Here is a 27,991-nt window from a genome sequence, read left to right on the forward strand (position 1 = left end):
AAGTACAGAGAGAGATTTCAAGTGAAATTAATGAAGGTAAGTACCACATGCTTGGAATATACTGGGAGCTTGGGAAATGGCTCAGACCCCATGAGCTGGACGGACACACACACACACACATGCGCACACACTCACACTCACATGGACATACATACACACACAGAGTCATCAGACATGGGTTGGCATCTTCTGCTTCTGGATTTGTGCCTGGAATGCATTTAAAGTGACCCTGGCAGGTGAGAATGTTGGTCTCTGAGCAGAATCATTCTCAGTGGGGCCAGGTGTAGGATTTGGCACTTGGGAAGGAGGAAATAAATCTCTTCACAGGCCAGATGGTAAACCTGGTTTTGCCGTCTAAAAATGGGGATCAGGGACTGAAGATAACAGGTTGAGCCAATAAATAAATAAGGAGTTCAGGTGCTGGGTTACAGATAACAGATCTCTCTCTCTCTCTCTCTCTCTCTCTCTCTCTCTCTCTCTCTCTCTCACACACACACACACACACACACACACACACTGCCTGCAGACTGGGTGTAATAAAATCAGGACAGGCAGGGCTGGAAAAGGTGTACACAAACCAAAGGTATCCAGACTTAGAAAAAATATAGTGTGCTGGTAAATTAACCCTATCTAGAGGTCAAAATTCAGCCAGAGGGCCATGCATTTGTAGTGTCCAGAACAGTGATTCTCAATCTGCGGGTCTCGACCCATTGACAACCGTCTATCTCCAAAAGTATTTACATTACTGATTCACAACAGTAGCAAAATTACAGTTAAAAGGGAGCAACGAAGGTGACTTTATGGTTGAGGGTCACCACAATCTGAACTGTATTAAAGGGTCACAGCATCAGGAAGGCTGAGAACCACTGCTCAAGAAGCTTGCGGGTTCTCAGAAGTGTAACTGAGCCGCAAGGGGTTTCCAACTCCTATCACTCTCACTCATCCAAGCCCACCAGTTTGTTTCATAGGGTCATCTGGTAGCGGCTTCCTGCTTCCAGACAGGAAGGCCCAGGTGAGCGGAACACACAGGTCTCCCACAGGGTTAATGTTCTCCCCAGACTTGCGTCCTCTTCTCTCCATCGACTCTGGGAAAGGGAAAAGGAGCTGACTGAATACAGCAAGCTGCTTCCAGCTGTGAAGCGGGAGGTCAAGGCGAGGCTGAGGGGGTTTCTCGGCAGTAAATCAGGAGTCTGCCGGGCGTATGGAGACAGGACCAGGTTTTTACTGCAAATGGGAACGCCGCACAGATGGGGCGGAGCCTCGAGCAGGGCACTCTGTGCCTTTAAAGGCTGCGTGGTTGCAGAGGCGGAGCCTCCAATGCGGGTCTTTTCGAGGTTCCCTTCTTACTCTGAGTCGGCGGGGGCCCCCTAGTGCTGATCCTGGTTTGCTCCAGGTTTCTGGTCCGGCTTCCCAGTTTCCTGCAGACCCTCTCCCACTCCAGCTGAAATCTCAAACTTTCAGTGGAGCTTCTGGGAGGGCAGAGTACCGCCTGCTGGGCGCTGTGCCCTCCCTGGGCCAATGTCTCCAATGGTTTTGTTTGTTTGCGTTGGGCAGGTGTGCATAGATGTGTATGTACAGGACTGGAGTGGGAGGGGTCTGCTAACGGTTAGCGACGTCTTTCCGCGGCGCAGCTGCAACCGCGACAGAGGGCGCAGGTCTGCACGTGCGCCCTGGCTCTGGTGCTGACACGCGGGGCTTGCGCGTAGAGACTGGCGCGCGTGCACGCGTGTGCATGCGTATTCACGATGCCGGTGCGGTCCTTTTGCGCTCTTGGCCCTGCACCCCTTTTCCTGCCAGGAGGTGGCGCCCGATGCTAACTTCCCGCCTCCCAGTGAACTTCAGTCCCAGCGCGGGTGGAGGTGGAGGCCATCACCCTCCGGGGCGTGGGCCCACTTGGAGTAGGAGATGGATACGCTGAGGTCTCAGATAGCCAGCGGTGTACCTATGTTGAGTGTGCCAGGGCCCAAAGAGCGGAGGGGCGGTCCGGGGCCCGGAAGCCCCGCCCTGCCCAGGTGGCGCCAGCTACAGACAGATTGGCTTTATTCATGGACACTCTGGGGGGCGGCTGGGCCGGCCCACCCGGGACACGCTCACACAGTGGGTGGGGGACTCTCCATGCCACAATCACAACACACGACGCCCACGCTCGGACCGAGCGGGCTGAGGGAGGGGGCATGGCACGACCTGGCTCCTGGTTTGGGTTAAAAAGAAAAAAACATTTTAGGAGTCAAAGTGGGGCTGCCCGGGGGGCCCCTCGGAGAACCTCTGTTGGGATGGGGAAGGAGCCATAGCTTTCCCATCTTGGTTTAAAAATACATAGAACATGCTACATCCGAGCAGACACTGGACCAGATGGAGGGTGAGGGTAACACTGGCGGGGCGGAGCTCCCAGCCGGGCCTCTGCCGACTCCAGTCCACGCCTCAGGGATGAACGCGGGCAGGTAAGACAGACAGAAGGACAGGGCAGACACTAACACAGGCCCGGAGGAGGTGCCTCGGAGCCGAAGGAAGATCTCGTGTTTGGGGGAGAAGGTGGAAGGACAGCCCTGGCTCTGGGGGTGACGGGCGGGGCAGGGACAGGAAAGGAATTGTGCTGCTGGTGCGGGGCCCTCCTGGACCCTTACGCCTCTGGCTCGTATTCCTGATATTCCTCCTGCATCAGAGGGAGGGGGTGGAATAGAGAAGAGCATAAAGGAAGTGTTGGAGAGTGAGTGGTCAAACGCAGCCTGCCAGATCCCTCCCCATCAAGGAGGAATAATGTTTGCCCCACCCCCTGGGTGGGGAGAAATCTGGGCTTGAGTTCAGCTGAGAGAGTCCAAGGCAGTTGTGCCTGGGGCCTAGCATTAGGCACCATCTGCCATCTGTCCTGCCCTCCCGACTTCCATGCCCCGGAGCCTGAGTTATTGAAGACCCCCAGCCCAGCTCTATCATGCTGGGGACCTCCCACCCAGCTAGGGGTGACCTCACTCTTCAGGGATGCCCCTCCCCCATCTCTGTTTCCCCCCCTCACCTGGGGTGTTTCCTCATAACTTTCCCCTTCAGGTTCCATCAGGGGTTCAATCAGTGGCTCCTCAGCGGCTTCTTGGGCCACCTCCTCTGGCTGTGAACAGAGAAGAGCAGGGCTGTGTGGGCGACTGGACGGACACTCCTTAAAATCCCACGCTGGTGTGCTATGGGTTGCTTGGAAGAGTGAGGTAGACTAGCATGGCTTGGCAGTGCAAGAGATGTTTAGGTAAGTTGTTGATGTGAGGTCTTAAAAGTGAGAAATGAGATAAAGGTGTGAGTGGTGAATTCCCACCCAATCGTCAGGGAAAGCGAGGGGCGTGGAGAGGAGAGGGTGCCCAGCGCTCTGTGCCGCACAGCTCAGAACCTGGCGGCCTCTACCGCCATCACGGAGACAGAATAGACTGGGAGAGAGCAAATGGGTCTTCTGTTCAGGCACAGTCAAACTGCAGGACTGACTCTGGAAGCTCCCCTCCCAGGCAGAAGAGCTGCAGGCTCAGGTATGGGGCTGGAGAGGGGCTCGTACCATTCCCTCCACTGCCTTCCACCCATCCCTCCCTCCCCCAGGGCTGAGCTTGGCCTGATTTCTTCACTGTAGCTATTTTAAGATAAGCTGGAAGCAACAGCTCATGGTGTTGCTTGGATGTGTGAGCTAAGACTCTCCCCTCCCCCCTGCATCTGCTGCCCAGATGGGCACAGACCAATGAGCATGCATGTAGAGGTCTGCTAGACACATGGCTGGCCACCTGCAAATGAGCACATATATGTAAACACATAACTTGGGGTGTATGCATGGCTGTAGAAGACCACAGTGGGCTGGCACATGCCTAGGACCCTGGAGCTGTGGTACTGAGAGGTTGGTGCTTCCAGTTGCCTTAGCCCCACGGGTAGCTTCTGCTCCTTGGAGCATTGTCTACCTGCACCCCTTTGGGTACAAGGTTTTACATCTCCTGTAAATGAGGATGGTGGCTCATTCCTGTCTTTGTGGAGAAGACCAAAGAAATGAGAAATGTTATTTGCCCAAGTTACCCACCTATGACCAGAACCCAGGAAAGACATGGTTCAAAGCCCGAGCTTGAGGCCTTCAGGGTATAGCTTCATGCTAGACCATGTGTCTAGTGTGCTAAAGGCCTTGGCTCAATCTGCAGCAACCCCATCCCAAATAAATCCCAGCTTGAGCCCTTTGTTTGGAAACGAATACAACAGGACAGCAGAATGGCTCTGGGCATGTGGTCTAACCGCAGTGGAACATGGACCACTGGGGATGGAGTTGGCACAGACAGTGGCAGGCTTCGCAGTCGCACTGTGGGTTAGGAAAAGCAGACTACAGAAGAGCACGCACTCTTCAGGATGAGATGCTCATGAGATCAAAAGCACCTGGCCGGTTGCCGTGATGGAAGTCAGGAAGCGGGTGCCCTTGAAGGAGAGTAGGCAGGGCCTGCACTAACGGGAGCTGAGTGGGTACATGGGATGCAGGTGTTTGGGAGGTTCTCCCTCCACGAACCAGGCATATTCCACGGCCTCCTGCAGGCCTGGCTAGGTAAGGGACCTTAGGCAGCAGGCCCTAAAGAGGCCAGAAGAGGACACTGGATCCTTTGGAACTAGAGTTACAGATGGCTGTAGGCTACTCTGTGGATGCTGGGGACCTAACTCAGGTCCTCTGCAAGAGCAACACGTGCTTTTAACTGCTGGGCCACCTCTCCAGTCCCATAAGCAAGAGTCTTATATAGCCCTGACAGGCCGCATGTTCCCCGCTGACCTGGTCATGGAGCATTCTCTGTTTGCGGGCCAGGCTTTCTATCTTGGTAGCTCTCAAGGTGTGGTCTCTAGAACCGCAGCATTAAAGCTGCCTGTGTACTTTCAGCTCCTCACTTCTGCCTCAGGACCTTTGTATTTCCTGTTCAAAACTGCTTGAATTACAGTTCCCGCACATCTTCTCAGGGCTGCCTCTCCTTGATCCTTTGGATGTCAGCTCCAACGGCACCTCCCCACGGAAGCCCTCCTGGCTCAGGGAGTCCTGTCACAGTGTTCCCTTCTTCACCGCACATGCGCACCACCCTGTCCGACACCATCACGCACACTGGCTGGCTCTGCACCGTGTTCTCTCACTACCTCCGTAGCATGAATGCAGGGGCCCACCCACTGTGGAACCACTGTGTCTCCACTGGTGCGGACATCCGCTCAGCGAGAGGAAACGAATGAACCAGCCACGGCATGTGCAGACGTGCGCAGGAATCCCTAGAATCATGCTGCTAAGTGAACTATGCACTGACAGCCCCTTCTGGGTCCCTTCACAGGGAGCATCTATACACACCTCCCTCAGCTTCCTTCTGAGCCGAGTGTAGCACAGACTTGTAGGACAGGAGGCAAGCAAGCCTGCACCCCAGGCGAGGGGAGTCACGGTGGAGTGGATGGCGGCAGGCACGTGTGCCCGGCATGCGTGGCATGTGGCGGGCGGGGGTCACTTGCCTTCAGGTCTGTGGGGAACTCCTCCTTCTTCACCAGGCCTGTTGCTGCTGCAATGTTTCCGGCGCCGGAGAACACAGCTCCTCCCAGATGTGATGCCTGCTCCTTGGTTTTCTCAGCCACTGGAGCGGGAGTGGGTGAAGGGTTCAGTCCAGGGGTCCCCACACAGTGTCCCAGAGCCTTCCTTCCCCAGGGGCAACCCCACACAGAAGCCTCAGGAGTCCCCATGCCCCTCACCCCCCTAGAGCACTAGGGCTGGGCTGGTACCTGAGGCCACACCTTGTACCACTCCTTCTTTGGTCTTGCTCCCTATGGGAAGAAAGAGGAGCATATTGAAGGAGTCTGAGCACCGTGACCAGAGACTCCAGCCCAATGCAGGGCTCGTGCGGTGAGCAGAGGACCCAGTCAGCAACGGGTCCCCTGAACTGCCTCCCTGGACCCCCTCATTCCACAGTTCTTACCCCCATGCTAATGGCACTCAGTCCCTACACGTACTTCCCCAGGCCTCTGCCCCCCTGCCTCAACACCCACACCCCCAGTGGAGGCTGGCTGAGTACCATTGCAAAGCTCTTAGCTTCCCCTGGTCTACAGCTTGGGCAGTGTGTGTGTGTGGGGGGGCGGGGGGGGGGGGGCCGGGTAGTTCTTTCTTCATAGCTGGAAGGCAGAAGCTCTGTAAGGACCTTGCAGTCAGTTAGTAGCTGAGTGAGCATTCAAGGCCGACTTGAAAGTCCTGCTCCCAGACACTGCATGGATGTGCAGCCCAACATGGGAGGCAGTGGTGCTGGGAGGAACAGAGCCATGCATTTGGAAGATGCTCTTGGTGCCCCATGCATGAGTGCCTCCTCCTCCTTTTGAGCAAAGTGGAGAGTGTTAGGTGCAGGCGAGTCTGAAGGTGATGTTTGGATTGTAGAGGGCACTCGTGGCACTGGCTGGGTCTTCGTCAGGGTCGTAGAGCAGCAGTGGCAGAGGCGAGAAGCCCTGACCATAGGGTGTGTATCCTCCTGGGCCTGGGGAATCTGTCATGTGCAGACCGAGCCACCAGGCAAAGGCTGGTAAATCTAGGCTAAGGCCAATACAGAGGGGATGAGGCTAGGTTAGCTAGAGTCAAGGGTGAGGCCAGGCTGGGATGAAGTGTGCCCAACACCAAGGCCAGCCAGAACTTGGAGGCCCAGGGGACAGGAGTCACGTTGGGTGCTATTTGTTCACTCATCAGCAAATCGTTTGCACACTTCGTGTGCTCACTGTCAGGAAAGAATATGTAGACTCGAGGGACCGCAAGAGGTGGGGTCACTGCCTGGACATGAGAAACGGGGAACACACGGATATTCTAAAAGGAGACAGGGAGGAGGAACTTAAAGCGTGGAACCTGGCAGGTGAAACACCACCTGAGTGCCAGGAGCATTGGGTATGGGGAAAAACAATGCTGGGAAATGTAGGCCGCGGTGGGGCCATCATGGGTACTGCATGCTAGGCTACAGGAGCAGAGGCCTTAGCACAAAGGTTCCTGAGCTAGGAAGTGCCTGCCAAGGAAAAAGGCGCCATGGCTTGGAGAGGCAGAGCCTATCAGCAAGAGAGACACACTGGGGTGCCAGGGGTTTAAGAAGTGGAAGAGAGGAGAAGGAAGGCCAGAGCCTCGTCGTCGCTGGGCAGATGTGGGCTCAAGGCCGGCTCAGTTACCGCTGCTCTCCTCCCAGGTGGCAAGGCTCCTGGCCTCCCTGCAATTTGCTATGCTTCTGAGGGTTGGAGGGACCATTCTGCAATGGTCAGATCATGCCAATCTCTCACTCACAGCCTCTAATAGTAATTACAAGGACGCTCCAGCCTGGCATACAAGGTCTTGTGAACTGGCTCTTGCCTCCCAACCAAGCTCATCCTTGACTCCTGGCCTCTGCTTTTCAGACCATTCTATGGTCCTTGTATCCCGCCTTCCTGCCTCCCCAGGTAGTCAGGACTGATCACCTCTGCAGGTGGCTCCCCTTTAGCTCTCTTCCTCCAAATGAGTCCCACACTTGCTACTTGACGTCAGATCCATCACTGAAATGCTGTGCCTCGCCCCAAGGAACTCAGTTCTGTCCCTTTCATCGTCACAGCTCAGCAGCCACACAATGCTTGGCACACAGTATGTTTTCAATGAACACACCGAATTCGCTATGACCTTGGGCAAACCATGCAGCGCTTTCGTATCTTTTCTACAAGAGCAGTCCTGGCCCACCAAGTGAGCTCCACAACAAGTCGGCTAGCTTCCGTTTCCAGCCTTTTCTCTTATTATGCAAATAACCCTACAAAGTCCTTTCACACTCTGGGTGAGAGACATTAACCCCCTGGCCTTTGTCCTGACACCAGCTGGCAGCTGAGAGGAGGGTGAACTGGAGGGACAGCCTGGTAAACCCACAGGAGTGTGTGTGTGTGTGTGTGGGGGGGGGGTGATAGCTGGAGAGAGCTCCCCAATACCCAGAGAAGGTGGGGCTTCCCAGCTGGATTCATACCCCAGCTTCAGGCTTTCCCAGCTGTGTGACCTTGGGCAGAGTGGTTAACAGAGGGCCCCAGTGTCCCTGATCTGCAGAAAAAGGGCCAGGAGCATTAGATGCTGTGGCATTTCCCAGCGCTTGGCCTCAAGTGAAGGTTCCCCATCAGGTCACTATTAATAGTGATGACAGGGTAAGAAAGGGGAGCTTTGATGAGCTCACGACATTGGTCCCTGGTCTCTGCTTTGAACACCACCTTCAATAGCTCCCACCCTGTTCCCACCTTCCTCTGGACAATTCCATGAGCTGGCTGTGTCCCCAGTGACCCCTACTGACCTCGCCCATCTGCTGACTCATATTCTCATGCCCAGACCCCTCAGTCTCTCTGAGGACCCTTCCTGGTGCCCCCGGAAGACACCCAGCCCGGCAGCCCCTTGCCCACCGACATAGAGGACGCCCTCTTTGGTCTTCTCTGCTGCCTCGGTGACCCCCTGCTTGGTTTTCTCAGCTGCAGCCACAACGCCCTCCTTGGCCATGGACAGGCCCTTCATGAACACGTCCATCCTGGCGGCCTGGGGAGGGCAAACACACAAGTGCCAGGCGCTGGCTCCACACCTTCACTCCGGCCCTCCCGGGGGACCTGGTGCCCCCTCCCTCCCTCCCTGAGAATTGGCGCGCTTCTGGGCCCAGAGCCCCCTCCTACCCACTCCACTCCCCAGCTCTAGGCCTCAGGGCCATGCTGCGGTGAGTCCTAGCGTCCTTGAAACCCCGGGACGCGGGAGGGGCCACCACCTCGGTTATCCGGAGATCTGCAACCTGCAGGCCCGCAGAACCGGAAGCTGGGCTCGGCGCGAACACCCGGGCCTGTCTGTATACACGACAGTCACACGATCAGCATACAAACACACACCATGGACATGCTCACGTGCACATACATGACATGGGGCGTTCAGAAGCGCACGGACACTGACACACGGGCACAGCCGCACGTCCGCACATCCATCCAGACTGTAGCAACCAGAGGGGACAGGCGCGCATCCTGCAGTGCACCTGCCCGCGCCTGCCCAGCGCTTTCCATCTCTGAGCCCATGTTTCTCCCCAGTGCAGTCTCCATTACCTTCCTCACCTCACCCTTGGTCCTTCTGGACCCCAGTTCGATCCCCTTCCTGAGCCTCACCTGGGTTTCGGGGGCCGGGCTGGGGATGGAGCTGTGGTGGCGGCAGCGGCGAGCGGATGCCGGGGCTGGGCTATGCCGGGCAGGGTTAGGCTTGGTGCCAATGAGGTCCGGCTGTGGTCAGGCGCTCGGGTCACCGGTCCTGAGCAGGAAGTACAGCAAAGCTTCGGCCTTAGGTGCTCTGCCACGGAGGATGCTACTCCCGCGCTCCGGCTCTGCTCCGGCTCCAGCTCAGGCGCTGCGGCAGCTCTGAGCTCAGCACCCCCCCTGGTGGCCGCGCCGCCCCTTCCGCCTGACTGACAGGGGGCGGGGAGGGTGACATCTCCCCAGAGCAGGCGAGCCTCCAGGGGAGGGCCTCTGACGTGCAGCCGGGGACCCTGGTGCTGGAGACTCGTAGTCTTTGGGGAGTGTGGGAGGGGGCTATGCGGCGAGAGGAGTGGGAAAGAAATGATGCGGTTGGCTTGGGAGTTCAGATAGAGTCGTTGGTTAATAACTGTGGGATCTTGAACTGCTTGGCTCTCCCTTTGAAATGCCGGTTCCCTCTTCTGTAGAACCAAGGAGGGAGTCAGTGCCTCTAGGCAGAGCTTAGGTGTGTGGTGCAGGTTCGAGGGTGGAGACTGGGAAAGAAAAGCGCGGTCCTGACCTCAGGGAGATGCTGTGTGTACGCGCTCATGCCCACGCAGAGATGAGAGGTAGGAAACAAAATCAATGTATCCACGCTTAACCAAGCAGGGTTATTTCAGTGAAATGCTGATGTAAGAGACAGAGCTTGAGGCAGGGTCAGTGGACAGCGAAGGCCTCCGTGCGATAGAGATGCAGGGGAAGCAGCCAGGTAGACCGAGACAGGTGAGGGAAGAGCCGCAGAGCCGGACCTTCAAGTGCAAAGGCCGGAGGCCGTTGGCTCTACCACACCGAGGGGCAGTTAGACGGCATGCGACATGAGGGAACTGAGGAGAAGAGGGCAGAGACCTTTGAATACAGGTGGAGATTCCAGATGCACACGGGACCTCCGTCAGTTCTATGACAGAATTATACCCATGGTGTGCAGCCGCAGATGAAAGGGACCCTGCCACTTCAGGGAGTCGGGGGAAGAAGTAACGAGGAGGTGGCACTTAATGTGGGTGAGCTTTTCCCTTGGGAACAAGCTCGGAAGGATGTTGTAAGCTGTGGATATAACACGGGCAAAGGCAGCGGGGCAGAAGCAGGGGGTGTGGGGCAAGAATGGTGTGGTAAGGTGTGCCAGCCGCAGACAGCAAGGCATGGGCAAGAAACGCTCGCGGCCGTGGCAGGGCTGTAAGTTGGCAAAGCTGTTCGGAGGCCAGTTTGGCAGCGTTTCTCAGCCGTATGAACGCACACTTCTTTTGGATCGACAGCTCCCCTTTCAGGAACTCACTCCATGGATCCCTACTCACGTGTGTTCTCATTGACACGTGTGCAGGGGTGGTCATTGTGTAACACAACTGACAACGTTCTAAAGTCCTCTTAGAGGTCTGGCTTCTTCCTTACAGCACATCTGCCCAGTGGCACACTGTGATGTGGCTAGGAGCCAGGAGCCAGGAGCCAGACCCCCATGGACCACACACTAATGAAACAAGACATGGTGTTAGTGAGAATCAGGGTGCAAAACTCGTGGGTGTTGAACAAGCTTATTTTGATACATAGAAAACTATATTACACACTTACATATTTAATAAGTTATATGTAAGAGCAGTTTTCTATATTTCAGCATGTATTTATTATATATAAATATTAGTATATATCAATATATAAGTATATATGTACATATTATAGGTATTTATCACATACTATATGCATTAAATACAGACATGTTCCATACAAATACACATACAGTTGACCTTCCCTACAAAGGGTTCTGTATCCATAGTGTCGACCAACAACTGATCAAGAAGACCAGCTGGAGAGATGGCTCAGTGATTGAGTATATTGATCTTCCAGAAGACCAGAGTTCAATTCCCAGCACCCACATAAGGCCACTCACCCTCATTTATAATTCCAGCTTCAAGGGATCTTCTGGTCTCTACAGGCAGTGTGCTTATGTGTGCAACCCACACATATATGCATAATAATTTTTTAAAATCAATTGTTAAATAAGAAGAAAATTTGTGAAAACAAATGATATCTATGCTGAACATATACAAATTTCTTCCCTATGGTGATATTTTATTTGTACTGAAATGTGATTTTATTCGTATGTTAATAAATAAAGTTCCCCGGGGGTCAGAGCTATTAGAGCCATAGCAAAAGCTGGGCGGCAGTGGTGCACGCCTTTAATCCCAGCACTTGGTAGGCAGAGCTAGGTAAGTCTCTGTGTATTCAAGGATACAGCCAGCATTGGAGACACACGCCTTTAACCTCAATACCAACCATAGAAGACCTGGAGGTCTGTACAGACAGGCAGTGACGAGGCGGTCATGTGGTTGGGTTTACAACCAATGAGAAGGCAGAACAGAAAGTCTATATAAAGACAAACACACAAGAAGTAGGTCTCTCTTGGCTGAAGAGGCTAACTGCAGCAGACAGGTAAGGCTCTTAGCTCTGATCTCTTGGCTTTCTTCTTTACATTGGTTCTGTGTTTCTTATTTAATAAGATGGTTGGTTACATCTACAAATGGTGCCCAACGTGTTGGCAAGAGTTTCCACCTAAAACCTAAGAAAAAAGATTCTAAAACAGAGCTAAAAACAGTTCCTAGTTGTTTCTCTCAAGTTAGTGGCAACCTGCGTGTTTGAGCTACTATGGCACGTTCCTGGCATGTGCACTCGACCTGCAATATGGCGGGAATGAGTCCTCTGCAAGTGGCACATAAAGCTGCGTGGTGGATTTAGCCTTTGCTAGTACAAAACAAAAAGAGGTTTCTGGGCTACACGCTGCTTTGATACAAGCATAGACCCACTATTTCTGAGAGTTGATGGCTCCCAGAGCTGGCGGAAAACGTACCACTGCCATGTTGGGAAGCTGAAGTGGGTGGAGCCAGCAGCCACAGCACCAACACTGTTTCAGGCTTAGAAGGCTGCAGTTTAAAGCAATAGGCTCAGGCTAGAGAGATGGCTCAGAGGTTAAGAGCACTGACTGCTTTTCCAGAGGTCCTGAGTTCAATTCCCAGCAACCACATGGTGGCTCACAACCATCTATAATGAGATCTGGTGCCCTCTTCTGGCCTGCAGTCATACATGCTATATACATAATAAATAAATAAATAAATATTTAAAAAAAGAAAGTATATAACATTAAAAAAAAGCAATAGGCGCAAGGTAATATAAAAAATAAGCCATGTAAAGATGGCTACCACACAGAGAATCTGGATTATGTTCTCTTTGATATTCTTAACTGAAGAAAAACATTTGATTGCAAAAGCTGTTGAGTTAAGCCAAAATGTATATTTTAAAGGTACCTTGACTTCAAAATTTGGATATAAGGATATGTTGCTTTGGAAAGAGGCTCTGCTTTTGTTTCCACAGAAAGCCAGAGGCTATGGATTTGTTCCAGATTAAGATACATCAGGTTTGACCAGCCAAGACCCCCTGAAAGGTCTCCGAAGACACCATGGCACAGATGATCCAACATCCAGAACCGTTTCAAGGCAACTGGCTCAGACGATACACTCTCACGGACTACTCCATAATCCTAAAATTTTCTTTGTGTCCCCATAAGATACAGCACCCCCCTCCAGCAGGAAGTAGTAAGAGAAGCTACGCCCAAATTCCCAAATATACCAAGCTGGCTTTGGAGATGTGTAAAAGTTAAAACCTTCCTCTTGAAAAAAAAAAAAGAAAAAAGAAAAGGGGAAGTGCTGTGTCAAATTACTCTGATTGGTCAATAAATAAAACACTGATTGGCCAGTGGCTAGGCAGGAATTATAGGCGGGACTAACAGAGAGGAGAAAAGAAAGAGCAGGAAGGTGGGAGGAAACACTGCCAGCTGCCGCCATGACAAGCAGCATGTGAAGACACCGGTAAGCCACAAGCCACATGGCAAGGTATAGATTTATGGATTAATTTAAGCTATAAGAACAGTTAGCAAGAAGCCTGCCATGGCCATATAGTTTGTAAATAATATAAACGTCTGTGTGTTTATTTTATAAGTGGGTTGTCGGACTGCCAGGGCTCAGCGGGACCTGGAGAGAAGCTCTCCAGCTACACTTCCCATTATTTTTTAAGCAGTAGTTACCTAGCACTGCACTATATCAGGTCTTAGGAGTCCTCCAGGATGATAAGCCTGCGGAAGGTGAGATGAAGCCTGGATGCAGCACCACACCATTGCACATGAGGTCTTGAGCATCCACTGACTTCGGTGCCTGTAGTGGGCCCTGGAATCAATCTCTGATACCAATGGTTGTTTGTGTACATTTGTAGCCAGAGAAACATAGGACTCTGTGATGACAGCCACAAAACCACTAACTGAATTGCCCCTGGGAGGTGGGGGTACAAAGGGAGCAGGCTCAGGGACAAGGGCTTTTGTTGTGTGTGTGTATGTGCTGTTTGATTATTTTCCCTAGCTTGGGAGACTTTGTCCAGAACTCTGGTGTCTGGAAAGCCCTTATAGTCTGCTCAGTAATGGGCTCAGCATCACTCCAGGCTGCACGGTCACCTTCCCAGTGATGGAGCTGCCCGGTGTTTGGTCATAGGTGCCTTAGATGCTTACTCAGATGAGCTGCAGGATTTCTGTGGCCTGCACTCAGAATTCTGAATGTCAGTAAGATGAAGAGTAAGAAAGGGTGGGCCAAGAGGGAGAAGAGAGGAAGAAGAAGGGAGACAGATGATCAGTTTATACCTTATACTGCAGGAAACAGGAAGACGTGGAACGATTTTGTTTATAGCTAGGCTAAATCAGACTTGCAGAGATCCACCTGCCTCTGCCTCATGAGTGCTGGGATTAAAGGGATGCACTACCATGCCTGATTGAAATTCTACTTTTTAAGTTAGTTTAAGGGTACAGTCCATCATGGTGGGAAGGCATGGTGATGGGAGCTTGAGGCGGCCAGTCACACTGTGTCCACAGCAAGGAGATGAATCTTGGTGCTCAGCTCTCTTTTTTTTATCCAGTCCTGGACATGAGCCCATCAAATGGTGCTGCCTACATTTAAGGTATGTCTTTCTACCTCAATGAACCAAATCTAGAAACTTTCTCACAGGCACGCATGGAGGTTTGTCTCCTAGGTCATTCCAGACTCTATTAGTTGATAATATTGCCCACAAAGATGTTGCTGGCTTCTCTTCCTTTACCCAGTGTGTCCTGGGTGTCCATCAGCTAGGTATGGGAGCTTCAGCTGAGAACAAGATCAGTGGAGACCCTCCATCCTAGCATGCTAGAAGAGAACACAGCAAGTGAGCAGGGCTGCACATGGGACCGTGACTGTATTGTTCTTGTCAACATCAAGACAGCCACCTTGCCAAGTCTCCTGTCAACTGCTCCCATCTCGGAGATTTTCCTAGAAACCAAGCACTCTTCCACTGGAAGATTGCAGGCACTAAGAAAATTAAATTAACAAAATTGATAGTGTATTGTGGGTACAAATGTGTGTGTGTGTGTGTGTGTGTGTGTGTGTGTGTGTGTGTGTGTGTGTAGAGAAAAAGACAGGACACTGTGGTGGCTGAGGAGTTTGCATCACCCAGGGAGGCATGGCTGATCAAGCCCGGGAAGCAATGGGATGAGGCTGCGATGGAGAAGCCTGGGCAATAGAGAGACTGGCAGACTGTGGGCAGCCCAGCTGCAGGCCAGCATGGCTGGCACATCACCAGAGAGAACCGACTAGAAGAGGGAGACCAGAAAGGTGCTGGGACCACTGTGATGAACACAGGAGACAGGAGCCCCTTTTCTCCTCCTCCTGTTGAGATGGGATCTTCTATAGCCCGTGCCTTCTTGAATCTAATAATCCTCCCTCCTATCTGTTCCAAATTCTGGGCTCACAGGTCTGTACTGCTATGTCCATCTTTGCGTTCATCTTATAATTGTTGTTGTATTGGGAGAACATGGCTCTTGGGCATAGGTGACAGCTGGGTCTGGTTCAGTCACCAGCAGACACCCAAGACTTCGTCCTACAGATGGTTGGATATGGATTTTAGGTCAGGGTGAGAGAAGTCACCGTTTGTGTGACACTGGTGCCCAGGCCTGGGGGAGGCTGTGAAGGGATAAATGGAGATCAGCATGGAAAGGATGCCTGCCTAAGGAACCTTCCAGAGCAAAGAGAGGTTTGAGGCTGTGCTTTCCAGAGAGTCTGCACAGCAGTTAGCACAGAAGAACTGTCACATTGTGGTGTGGGGCTCAGTTCTGTTGGCAAGACCCAGCCATTGCCATCTCAAAATCAGAGCAGTGCTCAGAAGGCCCTCACAGCCTGGGCCTGCTAACATCTCCTGATACAAGGGCAGGTGGGCAGGTCATCAGACACAGTCACTCTCCCGCCACCTCCCTGCTGCAGGTGGTCTCGTAGTCTCTGGAGTCCCAGGGTGACAGTGGGTGGAAGGTGGAGGGGAGGGGCGTCACCCATGCTAGGGTAGGACTCTTCCGTAATGTAGCTGTCTGGGGGCTCCCACACTCCTATTAAGCTAGCCTGATAAAACCATTAGTTCATGAGCTGGGCTGGGCGCAATTGTTTCTGGTCTGTCCTGGGTGCTCTGTCTGTCAGGCTCTATTTGGATGAACAAGTGTGTATTCTATTTGTTGAATTAAGAGTTCAATGAGTGGGAGCTGGAGAGATGGCTCAGAGGTTAAGTGCACTGGCTGCTCTTCCAGAGGTCCTGAGTTCAATTCCCAACAACCACATGGTGGCTCACAACCATCTGTAATGAGATCTGGTGCCCTCTTCTGGCCTGCAGTTATACATGCTGTATACATAATAAATAAATCTTAAAAAAAAAAAAAAAAAAGAGTTCAATGAGTGGTTCTCAATACTAAGAATGATATAAAAAGAGGGGTGAGTTTAAAAGTACCTGGGGACAGCAAGCCTCTTTAGATAGGGTGGGTGGGAAGTGACATTTGAACCCAGCTCTGAAGGACAAAAAGAGAAAATCAATTATCTAAAGAGATTGGGAGTTGGAGGTGTCAGTCAGTGGATAGAGGGCTGGCTTAGCATACATGGGGTCCCGGGGTTTGTCTCCAGCACCTTATAAACTAGGGGTACACACCCAACTTCCCAGCACTCAGGTGGAAGCAGGAAGATCAGAATTTGGGATAGCCTCAGCTGCATATCAAGTTTGAATCTGAGGCCAGCATGGGCTATGAGACAGGAAGGGAGGGAAGGAGGTTAGTAACTGCAAATTCAAAGGCTGAGGCAGGAGGGACCTTGGCCTGCTGGAGGAGCAGTGTGCACCCTACAAAGGTGGATCATGCCAGCCTCCAGGCTAAACTTTGGATCATGTTCTGGTTGTCCAGGAAGGCGTTAAACAAAGAAGTTAAACCATTAGGTCAAAGTTTCAGATGACCTCTCTGAGACACACAAAGAATGTTCTGTAAGGAGGCAGGATTGCAAGTGAGGAAGAGTGTTTGGAAAAACTCAGGCAGTGACCAAGGCCGGAGCTGGTGGGGACAGCAAGCAGGAGAGGGAGAAGCAGACAGGAAAGCTTCAGAACAGGAAGTGGGATTCACAGAAGAGCATCTCTCTGTGAGACCAGGATGAATAAAATAATGTGGACGACCCATCTCCAGAAAGACTATATTCCAGAACTGGAATGCTTTTTGTTTAGAATAGCAGTAAAAACAGAAAAGTGTAAAATAAGTGGTGATGGAAACCCAGATGCAGAGACTTCTTCAGCCTTTTCTGATGAGGATGAGGCACAAGATGAAGAAAATGAACTGGCATCAGTTGCAGGGGAAAAAACACAGAGAAAGATCCGCAAGTCACTTCTATGGTCCACTGGGAAAAACTATCTGGCTGCAAGACAGCGGCTACCTTCTGAGAAGACCACTCACATGAACGCTAGGGTGAAGATGAGCACTGGCCTCTTCAGGGAGCAACCAAAGCGGACACAATCTGTGAGCTGGACTGGGAGAAGGGGGCTGGGGCTCCTGCAGTACCGCCCCGCAGGGTGTGCGAGGAAGGAAGCAAAGAGGAGTCCTTCTTACTTCAGCATGGTGCACGTATCCACACCCAAAAAAGGCCTTCTGGCCTCCTTGGCCTCCTGGTGTTGGGAACAGAGACACCTTGGAACCCCTCCTGATGAATCTGAAGAGCAACCAGGCGGAAACTGCATTCAGTATCGTCAGGAGCACAGACATCTTTGGAACTGTGGGAGGCTTGCAAACTCTTCCCTCTGTCTTAACAGTTCTAGTGATTTTCTTAAGTTTCCAGGCTCCAGGTCCTCCTCTGTGTGAGGGTGAAATTGTCCCATAGCGCAGAGGCAACTCGGCCATCACGACAGACATCCCGTCCGTGCTCATTGCAAAGCTCTTCCAAGTGACTAGTCTGACCTTGATGTCAAAATGTATTTGAGAGTTCTTCAGAGTCATCTTTGCTGATTTTTGTGGAGTTTGTGGACTTTACCAGATATTTTAAAACTTATTTATACTTCAAAACTTGAAAAGGGACCATTGGTTCAGCAGGTGAAGGTGCTTGCTGCCAAGCCTGATGACTGGAGTTTGATCCTTTGCACCCACATGGTAGAAAGAGAGCTGGCGGCCGCAAGCTGTCCTCCGACCTCCACATGTGTGTGGTGTGCTCATCCACTTACACTACTCCCCACCATAAGAAAATAAATTAATAAAAATGTGGGGCCAGTAAGATGGCTCAGTGGATGAAGGTGCCTGCTTGCCTGACAACTTGAATTCAGTCTCTGCAATCCACGTGGTAGAAAGAGAACTGATTCCACCAAGTTGTTCTGTGACTGACCTACGCACATGTGTACACACACACACACACACACACACACACACACACACACACACACACACACGCTGTGGTGGTTTGAATGAGAATGGCCTCCATCAGCTCATATATTGAATGCTTGGGTATATATTTGAACTGGTGAAATTGTTTGGACAGGATTAGGAGGTGTGGCCTTGTTGGAGTGGGTGTGGCTTTATGGGAGGAGGTGTGTCACTGAGGGTGGCCTTTGAGGTTTTAAAAGTCCAGGCCATTCCAGTCAGTGCCCTCTCTCACTTCATGCTTGTGGATTAGGTGTAAGCTCCCAGCGACTGCTCCAGAACCATGCTGCCCTGCTGCCCTGCTCCCTGCCATGATTATCATGGACTCACCCTCTGAAAGGATAAGCTCCCATTAAATGCTTCCTTCCATAATTTGCCTTGGTCATAGTGTCTCTTCACAGCAATTTAAAAGTAACTAAAACATACACACACACACACAAAACAATAACGACAAAGACCAATCAATAAATGGTAAAAGAATTTAAATAAGTGTAATGCAATGTTTTTGTTTGTTTGATTGTTTTTTGAGACAGAGTTTTGTAACAGGAATTGCTAAATGGTCTTTTACTAAAAAACCCGGAGCCAGATATTGGGGTAAATGCTAAAAGTTCAGCAAGACAAAGAAACTAGCTGCTGCCACGTCTCACCTCACCAACTCCATGAATTCTCTGACTGAATGTCTCTGAGTCCTCAGCTGAAAAGGCTCTAGTTCCTGTCTCCTCATGCCTTATATACCTTTCTCCACCCAGCCATATCACTTCCTTCCTGGTACTGGGATTAAAGGTGTGTGCCACCACTGCCTGACCTCTATGTTTAATCTAGTGGCTTGTTCTGTCCTCTGATCTTAAGGAAAATTTTATTAGGGTACACAATATATCACCACAGGGTTTCTCTGGGTAGCCCTGGCTTTCTGGAACTCCCTCTGTAGACCAGGCTGCCCTCAAACTCATAGAGATCTGCCTGCCTCTGCCTCCCAAGTGCTGGGATTAAAGGCATGTGTCCCCCCCCCCCACCCCGGTGTAATGTAATTTTTTAATAAAAAAAAAAAAAGGCAGTTAAACATGTTTAGAAACATACTCGACATGTCTTCATAAAAAGATTTATTTGTATCTTATGTGTATGAATGTTTCGTCTGCATGTTTGTCTGGGCACCACATGCATGCAGAGGTGCCTGTGGAGGCCGAGGAGGGCACTGGATCCCTTGGTACTGGAGCTACAGATGGTTGTTAGCAATGTGGGTGCTGAGAATCAAACCTGGGTCCTCCGCAAGCGCAGCCAGGGCTCTGACTGTTGAGCCATCGATCTGGTCCCCTAGCCCACCTCCCGGACACACTTCTCAGTCCTGTAGACAATCCTTTCTCACCTCATCAAGGTACATGACCCTCCTTGTGACGAGGGGTCAGTCACCCATCCAGACACACAGAACTGCATCTTGGTCCAGGTCGGGTTTTACCTGCCTCTTCCTGCTGACTTGTGCACTGCCATACAGACTCTTGATTCTAGGACATGCTGTCCCACCCCTGTGCACTGCCATACAGACTCTTGATTCTAGGACATGCTGTCCCACCCCGCAAGGTCCTTATTTGCAAACCATGACAAAGGCAAACTGACAGATGATAAGGAACTCTAAGAGAGAGGGTGGTTACCATAGAGCAGTGGTCCTCACCCTTTCTAATTCTGTGACCCTTTGACATGGTTTCTCATGTTGTGGGGACTCCAGCCATAAAATTATTTAATTGCTACTTCACAACTGTAATTTTGCTGCTGTTATGAATGTAATGTAAATATCTAACATAAACCCCAAAGGGGTTGTGACCCACACAGGTTGAGAACTGCCATCACAGAGGGACTAACTACCAAATGGCTCAAGCTTTCTTTTTTAAAAAAGATGTATTTATTATGTATACAGTGCTCTGCCTGCATGTATGCCTGCAGGCCAGGAGAGGGCACCAGACCTCATTACAGATGGTTGTGAGCCACCATGTGGTTGCTGGGAATTGAACTCAGGACCTCTGGAAGAACAGTCAGTGCTCTTAACCACTGAGCCATCTTTCCAGCCCATCTGGCTCAAGCTTTCTAAACAAAAGCAGAAACAAAAAGCCCCATAGTTTGGTACTGGCTGACCAAAAGTGTAAATACAAATAAAGTAAAAGTTTTAAAGAGAAACAAAGAAAAGAAAAATTTCAGAGCAGTGCTGAGATTCAAGACCTCCAGGTTGTCAGCCCCACTCAGCTGCTCCTTAAAGACAGGCTGACCTTGGCAAAGAGCCAGACTCCCAGCAGGCCCAGGGATTTGTTTTAGGGCCTTGGACACCACAGCCCTGGACTCCAGGAGCTGTAGAAGGCGCTGTCATGCTTGGAAGCCGCTCCGTGCCAGGGAAGGGTCAGGGCTCTGAGACAGCTGAGACCATGCCCACCCCTGGAGAGAGCTGATCCTTCAGTCCATCAGTTACAGATCCACAGCCTTGTCCCAGCCTGGGCCTCCTCCAGGACTGCCTGGGTCTAGTTCCACAGTGCCCTTGAAGAGCTCATCCCTGCCTTGAATTTTCGTCCTTGCAGTTGAGGGGAACACAGCAGGCCAGGCTTCAGACCTGAACCTGAAGGCTCTGGCAGAGTCTGCTTCCTGTCTTTGGGGATGTTTGCCCTGGGAACCCGTGGGAACCAGCCACCACACTGTGAAGGCTGAGCAGTCACACATAGAGAAGCCACACAGAGCTGAGGTTCCTGTTGACAGCTGCACTAGCCACCTCATGGGAGTGACAGATGCCCTCAGCCCCAAGCTGTGAGCCAGCCTAGCTTATCTTGCTTTGGAGCAGAGTTGAGCTGACCCCACAGGTACCCCGAGCATCTGCAAGCATAGTAAAGATTCTCACTGTTGCAGGTCACTAAGATCGGCTGTGTTACAGGCAATAGGGATGCGGACCTTTGTCCTTCTCTGGTCTTCCAATATTTCTAGACATATCACCTCTTCATCTTCTCTGCTGCCTCTACCAAATGGCTCACTTTAACATCCTGGTGGGTGTCCTCCCAATTATTTTTATGGTTATAGTCTCGGGCAGTGGTCTGAGAACCTGGCTGTGGTGGTTAATGCCTCCCCACCCCTCACCCCACACACCAGGCAGGGTCTCTCTGTATAGCCCTGGCTGTCCTGGAACTCACTCTGTAGTCCAGATGGGCCTCAAACTCAGAGAACCTCCTCCTTCCTCTGTCCAGTGCTGGGACTAAAGGCATGCGCCACCACACCCAGCTTTGTGGTGGTTAATTTTGATTAAAAAGCATTTAAAGCATTTAGGCCTAGGACATTAGTTAGTTATGCCTTCAGGTGTGTCTGTGAAGTCATTTTCAGAGGGGCCTGGCTGAGAGGGGGAGAGGCTGACTGACTGTGGGTAGCACCATTGTGTGGGTTAGCCTAGGGTCACAGACCGGAGAAAGGGAGAAGAGAGCCAGCTGAGAACCTGTGTTCCCTGTTCTCTGCTTCCGATCCATGAAAATGTGGGCCATGCCTTCCCAGACACAAAGACGGAACCTGCGACCTGTGAGCCTGAATGAACTGATCAGAAATGCAAATCTTCAGGTTGAACTCAGACCTAAGCAACCAGAAACTTGAGGACAGAGCCCAATAGTCTTGAAATAAAAGAGTTTTTAAAGTGCGTATGTGTGCACGTGGGTGTGCATGTGTGTCCATCATGTGGAGATCACAAGACAGCCTAAGGGGGCTGATTTTTTTCCTTCTACCTTGTAGGCTGCAGGGACTGTCAGTCCTCAGGAGATTGGAGGCAAGTGCCTTTACCTGCTGAGCCAAGGTGTCAGCCCCCAGCAGGCAATTCTGATCTGTGTATACAAACAAGACCTACAGCACTCTAAGGCCCAGGACAGATCCCGGACTTTCTCCTCCCAGCCCTTGCTCCTTTCTGGCAGAAGCTTGTGCTGGTGTAGACTGGGGTCTGTGCGCAAGGTCACGGATGAGTCTTGTTCCCACCAGATCCTGGCACAGAGGGTGCAGCACCATTAACAGAAAAATGGTGCTGGGGTTGGAGCCCAGGGCTGTTCGGCTCCACCCACCCATTTGGTGCCATCATTGCACGCCACTGCCAAGCCTTGTGCCCCAAGTACTGTGGGGTGGCTAGAGATGTGGGTTGAGAAGGGTGGCTTGTCAGCCTCTGGTTGATCATTCCACCCTGCCCCTTCTGAGAGAGGAGGTTGAGCAACCTTTTGAGAACGTGGAGGCTGCAAAGCTTAGCTTCGTATCTTCCCCTCCACGGCCCAGGCGGAGCTTTCACCTGGCATCCATCGAGCAGTGGGCCAGGCCTTATTCTCTGAACCTCACGTGCAGGTTCTGAGTCGTATGCTGACCTCCTGATCTGCAAGCTGGGGGCAATGAGGCCCATGGGTTCAGTAACTTGGATGGGTGGAGGGAAGGCCTTAGACACATGCTGGGTGACTGTGGCACTGTGCTTACCAATGATGTCCAGGAGAACATTCAGATGAGTGTCCTTGGCAGGAGACAAGGAGGGCAGCCCCATAGTGGATGGGGGCCCGACAAGGTAGAGGGCCTCAAGGTGCCAAGCCCTCCAAATTCTCATGACAAATCAGGAGTGTGGCTTTTTTTTTTGTTTGTTTTGTTTTTTGTTTTTTGTTTTTTTGAGACAGGGTGTCTCTGTGTAGCTTTGCGCCTTTCCTGGATCTCACTCTGTAGCCCAGGCTGGCCTCGAACTCACAGAGATCCATCTGGCTCTGCCTCCCGAGTGCTGGGATTAAAGGCATGTGCCACCATTGCCCGGCATGAGTGTGGCTTTTAATAAAAAGCCTACCAGTCTTTAAACATTAGCAAATGGCTACCCTTTTGTTTTGTTGAGGTGGGCTCTCTTATAACTCAGACAGCCTCAAACTCCCTCAGTACCTGAAAGACTGGCCTTGATCTCCTGATCCCCCTCTTCTACCACCCAGGTGCTAAGATTATGGGCATGTGCTACCTCCTTCAGTGACTGACTGCTTTAAAAACTCAGCTGCTTCTAGAGCCAGATAAATGACACTGGATGAAACTGAAGGTGTACATGGAAGGGGTGTGTGTGTGTGTGTGTGTGTGTGTGTGTGTGTGTGTGGTTGGCCCTGTGTGGTGCCATGGGTTCCACTGTAGAGAGAGCATGGGCAAGCTCAGCAGCCTTGTCATGGATGCAGTGACCTATGAAGATGTACATATCAACTTCACGTGTGAAGAGTGGGCTTTGCTGGGTCCTACCCAGAAGAGTCTCTACAAAGATGTGACGCTGGAGACCTACAGTAGCCTTACTACTATAGGCATAAAAGAAGTCATACTGAAGGCAAACCCTATGAATGTAGTCAATGTGGTAAAGCCTTTTCACATCAGAGTCATCTCTACATTCATAAAAGAATCCATACTGGAGAGAAACCCAACGAATGTAATCAGTGTGGAAAAGCCTTTTCACAATGGAGTCAGCTCCACGTTTATAAAAGAACCCACACTGGAGCGAATACCCGCTACCGTGTGTGTGTGTGTGTGTGTGTGTGTGTGTGTGTGTGTGTGTGTGTATGTGTGTGTGTATGTGTGTGTGTGTATCTGTGTGTGCGTGTATGTGTGTACGTGTGTGAGTGTGTGTATCTGTGTGAGTGTGTGTATCTGTGTGTATGTGTGTGTGTGTAAGTGTGTGTGTGTGTGTGTGTGTGTGTGTGAATGTTGCTTCCTCTGTCATCCGTAGAACAACCTGCTTCAAAGTCAGGTTTCCCTCAGTAGGTCTCAAATACCCTAAGAGCAAACCCCAAATGCTGACTCTTACTTTCAATTCTCCGAGTATCCCCACTGCCTGAGGGTGGGCTTTTCTGGTCACAGCTGTGCAGGGTGATGAGCACTTACCTTCTAACTGAAGGAGTCTGGTAAATCCCTATCCCAACCCACCCCGCCCCCACCCCACAAACTCCTCCATCCACCTGTCGGCCCAGGTGGGACTGGGTTCTCTGGTGGGCTAAAAGCAAGGCCCTGTGGGCCTCTCCTCTTAGTTGTTGGTGGAGCCTTGTCATGGCCACTGCGGACGCTGTGAGTCTACCTACCTGCCTATCCCAGAGCCATTGACTAGCTGGGGTGAAGAAAATAGGGACAGGGGTCAGCTAGAACCAGCCTTACAGATCACAGTTTGTTTTTTGTTTTTGTTTTTTAATTTTCCAGGCAGGGTTTCTCCATGTAGCCCTGGCTGTCCTGGAACTCACCGAGATCCACCTGTCTCTGCCTCCCGAGTGCTGGGATTGAAGGGGTGCGCCACCACCGCCCCAGCTCTGGCTCACTCCCTATTCTTTTCTCTGGTCAGATAGTCAAAGCTGAGGGTGGAGAGTACAGGAGGAAGGAGGTGGAGGAAGAAAACTCACCAGAAGCGGCTGTGGCGGTCCTGTCGGGAGGAGAAGCCAGAGACCTCCCTGGAGCCCTTCAGACCCTGAGGAGGAAGGCTGACAGAGAATGTCCACTCGAGGTCCTGAGAGAACAGCATCCCCTGCAGTACAGGTAGGGAGGCCACAGGGACACGGCCCTGTGTAAGGCCAGGGTCTGTGCCCCTTGAGCTGCCCGAGACCCTTGGGTCCTGCCTCCTACTCAGTGGACTTTTAAAAAACGTATGTATGTATGTATGTATGTATGTATGTATGTATGTATGTATGTATGTATATGAGTGCTCTATCTTCCTGTAGGTCTGCATGACAGAAGAGGGCATCAGATCCCATTACAGATGGTTGTGAGCCTCCTTGTGGGTGCTGGGACTCGAGCTCAGGACCTCTGGAAGGGCAGCCAGTGCTCTTAACCACTGAGCCGCCTCTCCAGCTCTCGCTGGACTTCAATACCCTCTCACCCAGCCTGCAGGGATAACTAGCTTCCATGCTTTGGGGGCTATGTCTCAGATCTCACCTCCTACTTCACAAGCATGTTAACCAGGTGTGCAGAGGTGTCTGTCATGTGGGTCTTGACCCTCCTCTCGCCTCATTCCCAGGTGGGGTCTGTGGTTCTTCAGGAATGACCGAAGCCGGGCCTGGCAGGACAACCTGCAGCTAGTCACCAAGTTGAACACTGTGGAGGACTTCTGGGCGTGAGTGTCTGCCCTCAGGGGCTCGGAGCTGTGGGTCAAAGGCATCATAGCCTGCCACCTTCTCAGGGGTTTGTCAACATTTGCTGGAGCTGGGGGTTGGTAGTTTCTGGCCACACCCTCCCAACCCTCCCTCTCCCGCAAAGCTCCTCAGGCCAGGGAGAGGCAGGAGTGAACCCCACTACTCTGTACCTTTGTGACCCTGACCGGGTTCCTTTCTCTCTGGAAAGCTGGCTCAGCCACAGTAAGGATTAGGCTGCTGCTTTAGCATTTATGTGCTAGAGAAGAGAGCCAAGAAAGGCCACACAAACCCAAGAAGGAGGCCCAGCTGGAATGCCCTACTGGAGTGGACTTGATCAGGCTTTCTTAGTTGGGTCAGGTTCCTAGAGAAGGGATTCCAGGCAGCAGGGCCCAGGTGGAGCGTGGAGGGGGTGGGGAGGCCCTGAAAGGAAGCAGGTGGTGGGAAGGCAGGTGTGGTGAGGATTTGGCAAATCAGGGTCAGGTGAACCAAGGGCTGCAAAGCCTTGAACTCTGGGTGGGGTCTTTCCAGGACGTACAGCCACATCAAGTTGGCCAGTAAGCTCTCCTCTGGCTGTGACTACGCTCTGTTCAAGGTAGGCTCTGCTCAAGGGACTGATTCCAGGGCTTTCCCCTCACGGATGGCTGGTTTGTGGGCAGCTATGGATGCTTGAGTCTGGAGGGAAGAGGGTCTCAAGGCTCTTTGGGCCTGCCTTCTAAACTAGCGTGAGCATCAAAGTTGTGTGTCCCGGGGTTTGGGAGCACTCCTTGTCATGTCCAGTCTCATCTTGGAGGCACTACCATCAGCATTTAGAGGTTTCTCTGGGTGTCTTCTGCCCAGTAAGGTTTGGGGACCACACAGCCAAGCCTGGGATGTCTACCCTAGCCCACAGAAATTCTGACCCAGAGGCACCCTGTTCAGTAAAGGTGACGAGCCCACAGACAAGTTTGCAAAAGGTGGCAATGTGAGGCTCAGTGGCTTGTGGTGTTTTGGAAGGGGCCCGTGTTGGAGGCTGAGAGACTGGAGGCAGGCTCTGCTTGTCAGAGGGCATGTAGGTAAGAAGCAGGCCCAGTTAAGGCCTGGGTACAGAGCAGACAAGGCGCTGGGCAGAGGGGGCTTGGCGCCCACTTCCTTTTAAACCAAGGGAGGCCGTCGACCTGCCACTCCTCACAGGATGGCATCCAGCCCATGTGGGAGGACAACAGGAACAAGCGGGGTGGCCGCTGGCTGCTCAGTCTCGCCAAACAACAGCGCCACATTGAACTGGACCGTCTGTGGCTGGAGACGGTGAGTGGCGGCGGCGGCGGGAAGGGTGCAGGTGTGGGCCGTCAGGAGGGGGGTGGCCTCAAAGCTGGTGGGGTGGACCCTGCATCCAGGCTGGAACACCTGCCGTTCCCCTTCTGGGTCCAGTTGCTGTGTCTGCTTGGGGAGAGTTTTGAAGAGCACAGCAAGGAGGTGTGTGGGGCTGTGGTCAACATCCGCGCCAAGGGAGACAAGATCGCCGTGTGGACGAGTGAGGCGGAGAACCAGGCGGGAGTGATGCACATCGGGTGCGTCCCCTCTGCATGGGTTTTGGGGGCTGGGTGGGTGGTGGCCTGGCCTGCAAGGGAGACCTCTGGAACCCTCCGCGCTGGCTCTCCCTTAATCCTTACCCACTTGGATCAAAGGAGTTGGAATGGAGATTCAAACCACTTTAACTAAAGAAGCTTTCATTTTCACGGAAGGGTTCTGTGGGTGCTGGTCTTGGCTGTGAGTAAGCCAGGTAAAACAGGGGAGACTGTGGCACCTGAATGACAGAGCTGGGTCTAGATTACATCTGCCATCTTTCCCCGTCTCCTACTCCAGGCACGTGTACAAGGAGCGTCTGGGCCTCTCTACGAAGACTATCATTGGGTACCAGGCCCACACAGACACTGCTGCTAAGAGCAATTCCTTAGCCAAGAACAAGTTTGTGGTGTGAGGTAGACTTCAGCCACCACTCACGGGACGCCCTCTTACTGCTGTTTGGTGCACAGGGAAGACTAAACTGTGGGTCCTGGGGCCGACAGCTTGGCTCTTTACCTGTCTTGGAACACACATAAGCACCCTCACCCCTTAGATAAGGTCTCACTATGTTGCCCAGGTTAACTTCGTATTTTTTTTTTTTTTGCCTTAAGACATCCTCCTGCTCCAGACTAAATAACTGGGATTACAGGAGCTCACCATTGTGTCTGGATTCATGATAGTTTTCTTCAACATTTGTTGGCCCAGTCCTTGTGGCAGCTGGCCAATACTTATAAACCACACTCGATCCCTAGCTCTGTGTGTGGCCATTTGGCAAAGGCAGGGTGTAGCCAAGTCCTGGCTCAACCCCGCCAAATGAGGACAGGAGAATCCCGTGGCCAACACTTCTCTGTGCCTGCCTGGGAAGAGGACCGGGTGGCTCGAGGCACGCTCTTCTGCTTGGGAGATGTTAAGAGTAGTTCAGTTCTTTGTAAGCACAAAAACTTATGGGTTACCCCTCACCAGATCTGTAGTTTGGGTGCCCATCCTAAACCCTGTCCCTTCCCTAGACCAGCTGTGACTTGGTCCTAGGATCGACCGCCCTCCCTACCCACCATACCCCAAGTCCTGGAGTAGGTTAGAGGGAAAACATGGAGATTTGTAAAGACGGGTGAGCTCTGGGGACCGAGAAAGCCTGCACAGTCCTATCAAGACAGGATGAGGGTCCCGTGGGTTCTGTGTCTCCTGCCTTAGGGCGGGCTGAAGTACATCAGTGGATACACCATAGCACCGTGAAGAAATTACTGATGATGGTTGCATCTCACCATGGTTTTGTTAGAAGGGGTCTACTTGAGGCTAATGATGCTTAGGCCCTTTTTGTATCTGTTCTACATAAATACTTTGGAATAAACGTGGAGTCTAAATA

The 27,991-nt window shown here is 51.9% G+C and overlaps 2 protein-coding genes across 3 annotated transcripts; one reads left to right on the top strand and one right to left on the bottom strand.

Moving 5' to 3' along the window:
• Positions 1-27,991, top strand: Eif4e1b (eukaryotic translation initiation factor 4E family member 1B). Its single transcript, XM_042278510.2, has 7 exons — positions 1-36; positions 24,303-24,493; positions 24,972-25,067; positions 25,615-25,678; positions 26,257-26,370; positions 26,494-26,633; positions 26,929-27,991. Exons 1-7 carry the CDS (start codon positions 31-33, stop codon positions 27,041-27,043), a joined length of 726 nt encoding a protein of 241 aa, XP_042134444.2. The 5' UTR covers positions 1-30; the 3' UTR covers positions 27,044-27,991.
• Positions 2,024-9,383, bottom strand: Sncb (synuclein beta). 2 transcript variants are annotated; one of them, XM_006976816.4, is made up of 6 exons: positions 9,112-9,383; positions 8,377-8,506; positions 5,737-5,778; positions 5,473-5,591; positions 3,011-3,100; positions 2,024-2,653 (listed from the first exon to the last, which is right to left on the bottom strand). In XM_006976816.4, exons 2-6 carry the CDS (start codon positions 8,495-8,497, stop codon positions 2,621-2,623), a joined length of 405 nt encoding a protein of 134 aa, XP_006976878.1. In that variant the 5' UTR covers positions 8,498-8,506; positions 9,112-9,383; the 3' UTR covers positions 2,024-2,620. The 2 variants fall into 2 exon arrangements, with proteins under 2 accessions (XP_006976878.1, XP_042134445.1); XM_042278511.2 differs by lacking the exon at positions 9,112-9,383 and adding an exon at positions 8,727-8,837.

The sequence above is a fragment of the Peromyscus maniculatus genome, chromosome 5 (assembly GCF_049852395.1).
Source record: "Peromyscus maniculatus bairdii isolate BWxNUB_F1_BW_parent chromosome 5, HU_Pman_BW_mat_3.1, whole genome shotgun sequence".
NCBI lineage: Eukaryota > Metazoa > Chordata > Mammalia > Rodentia > Cricetidae > Peromyscus > Peromyscus maniculatus.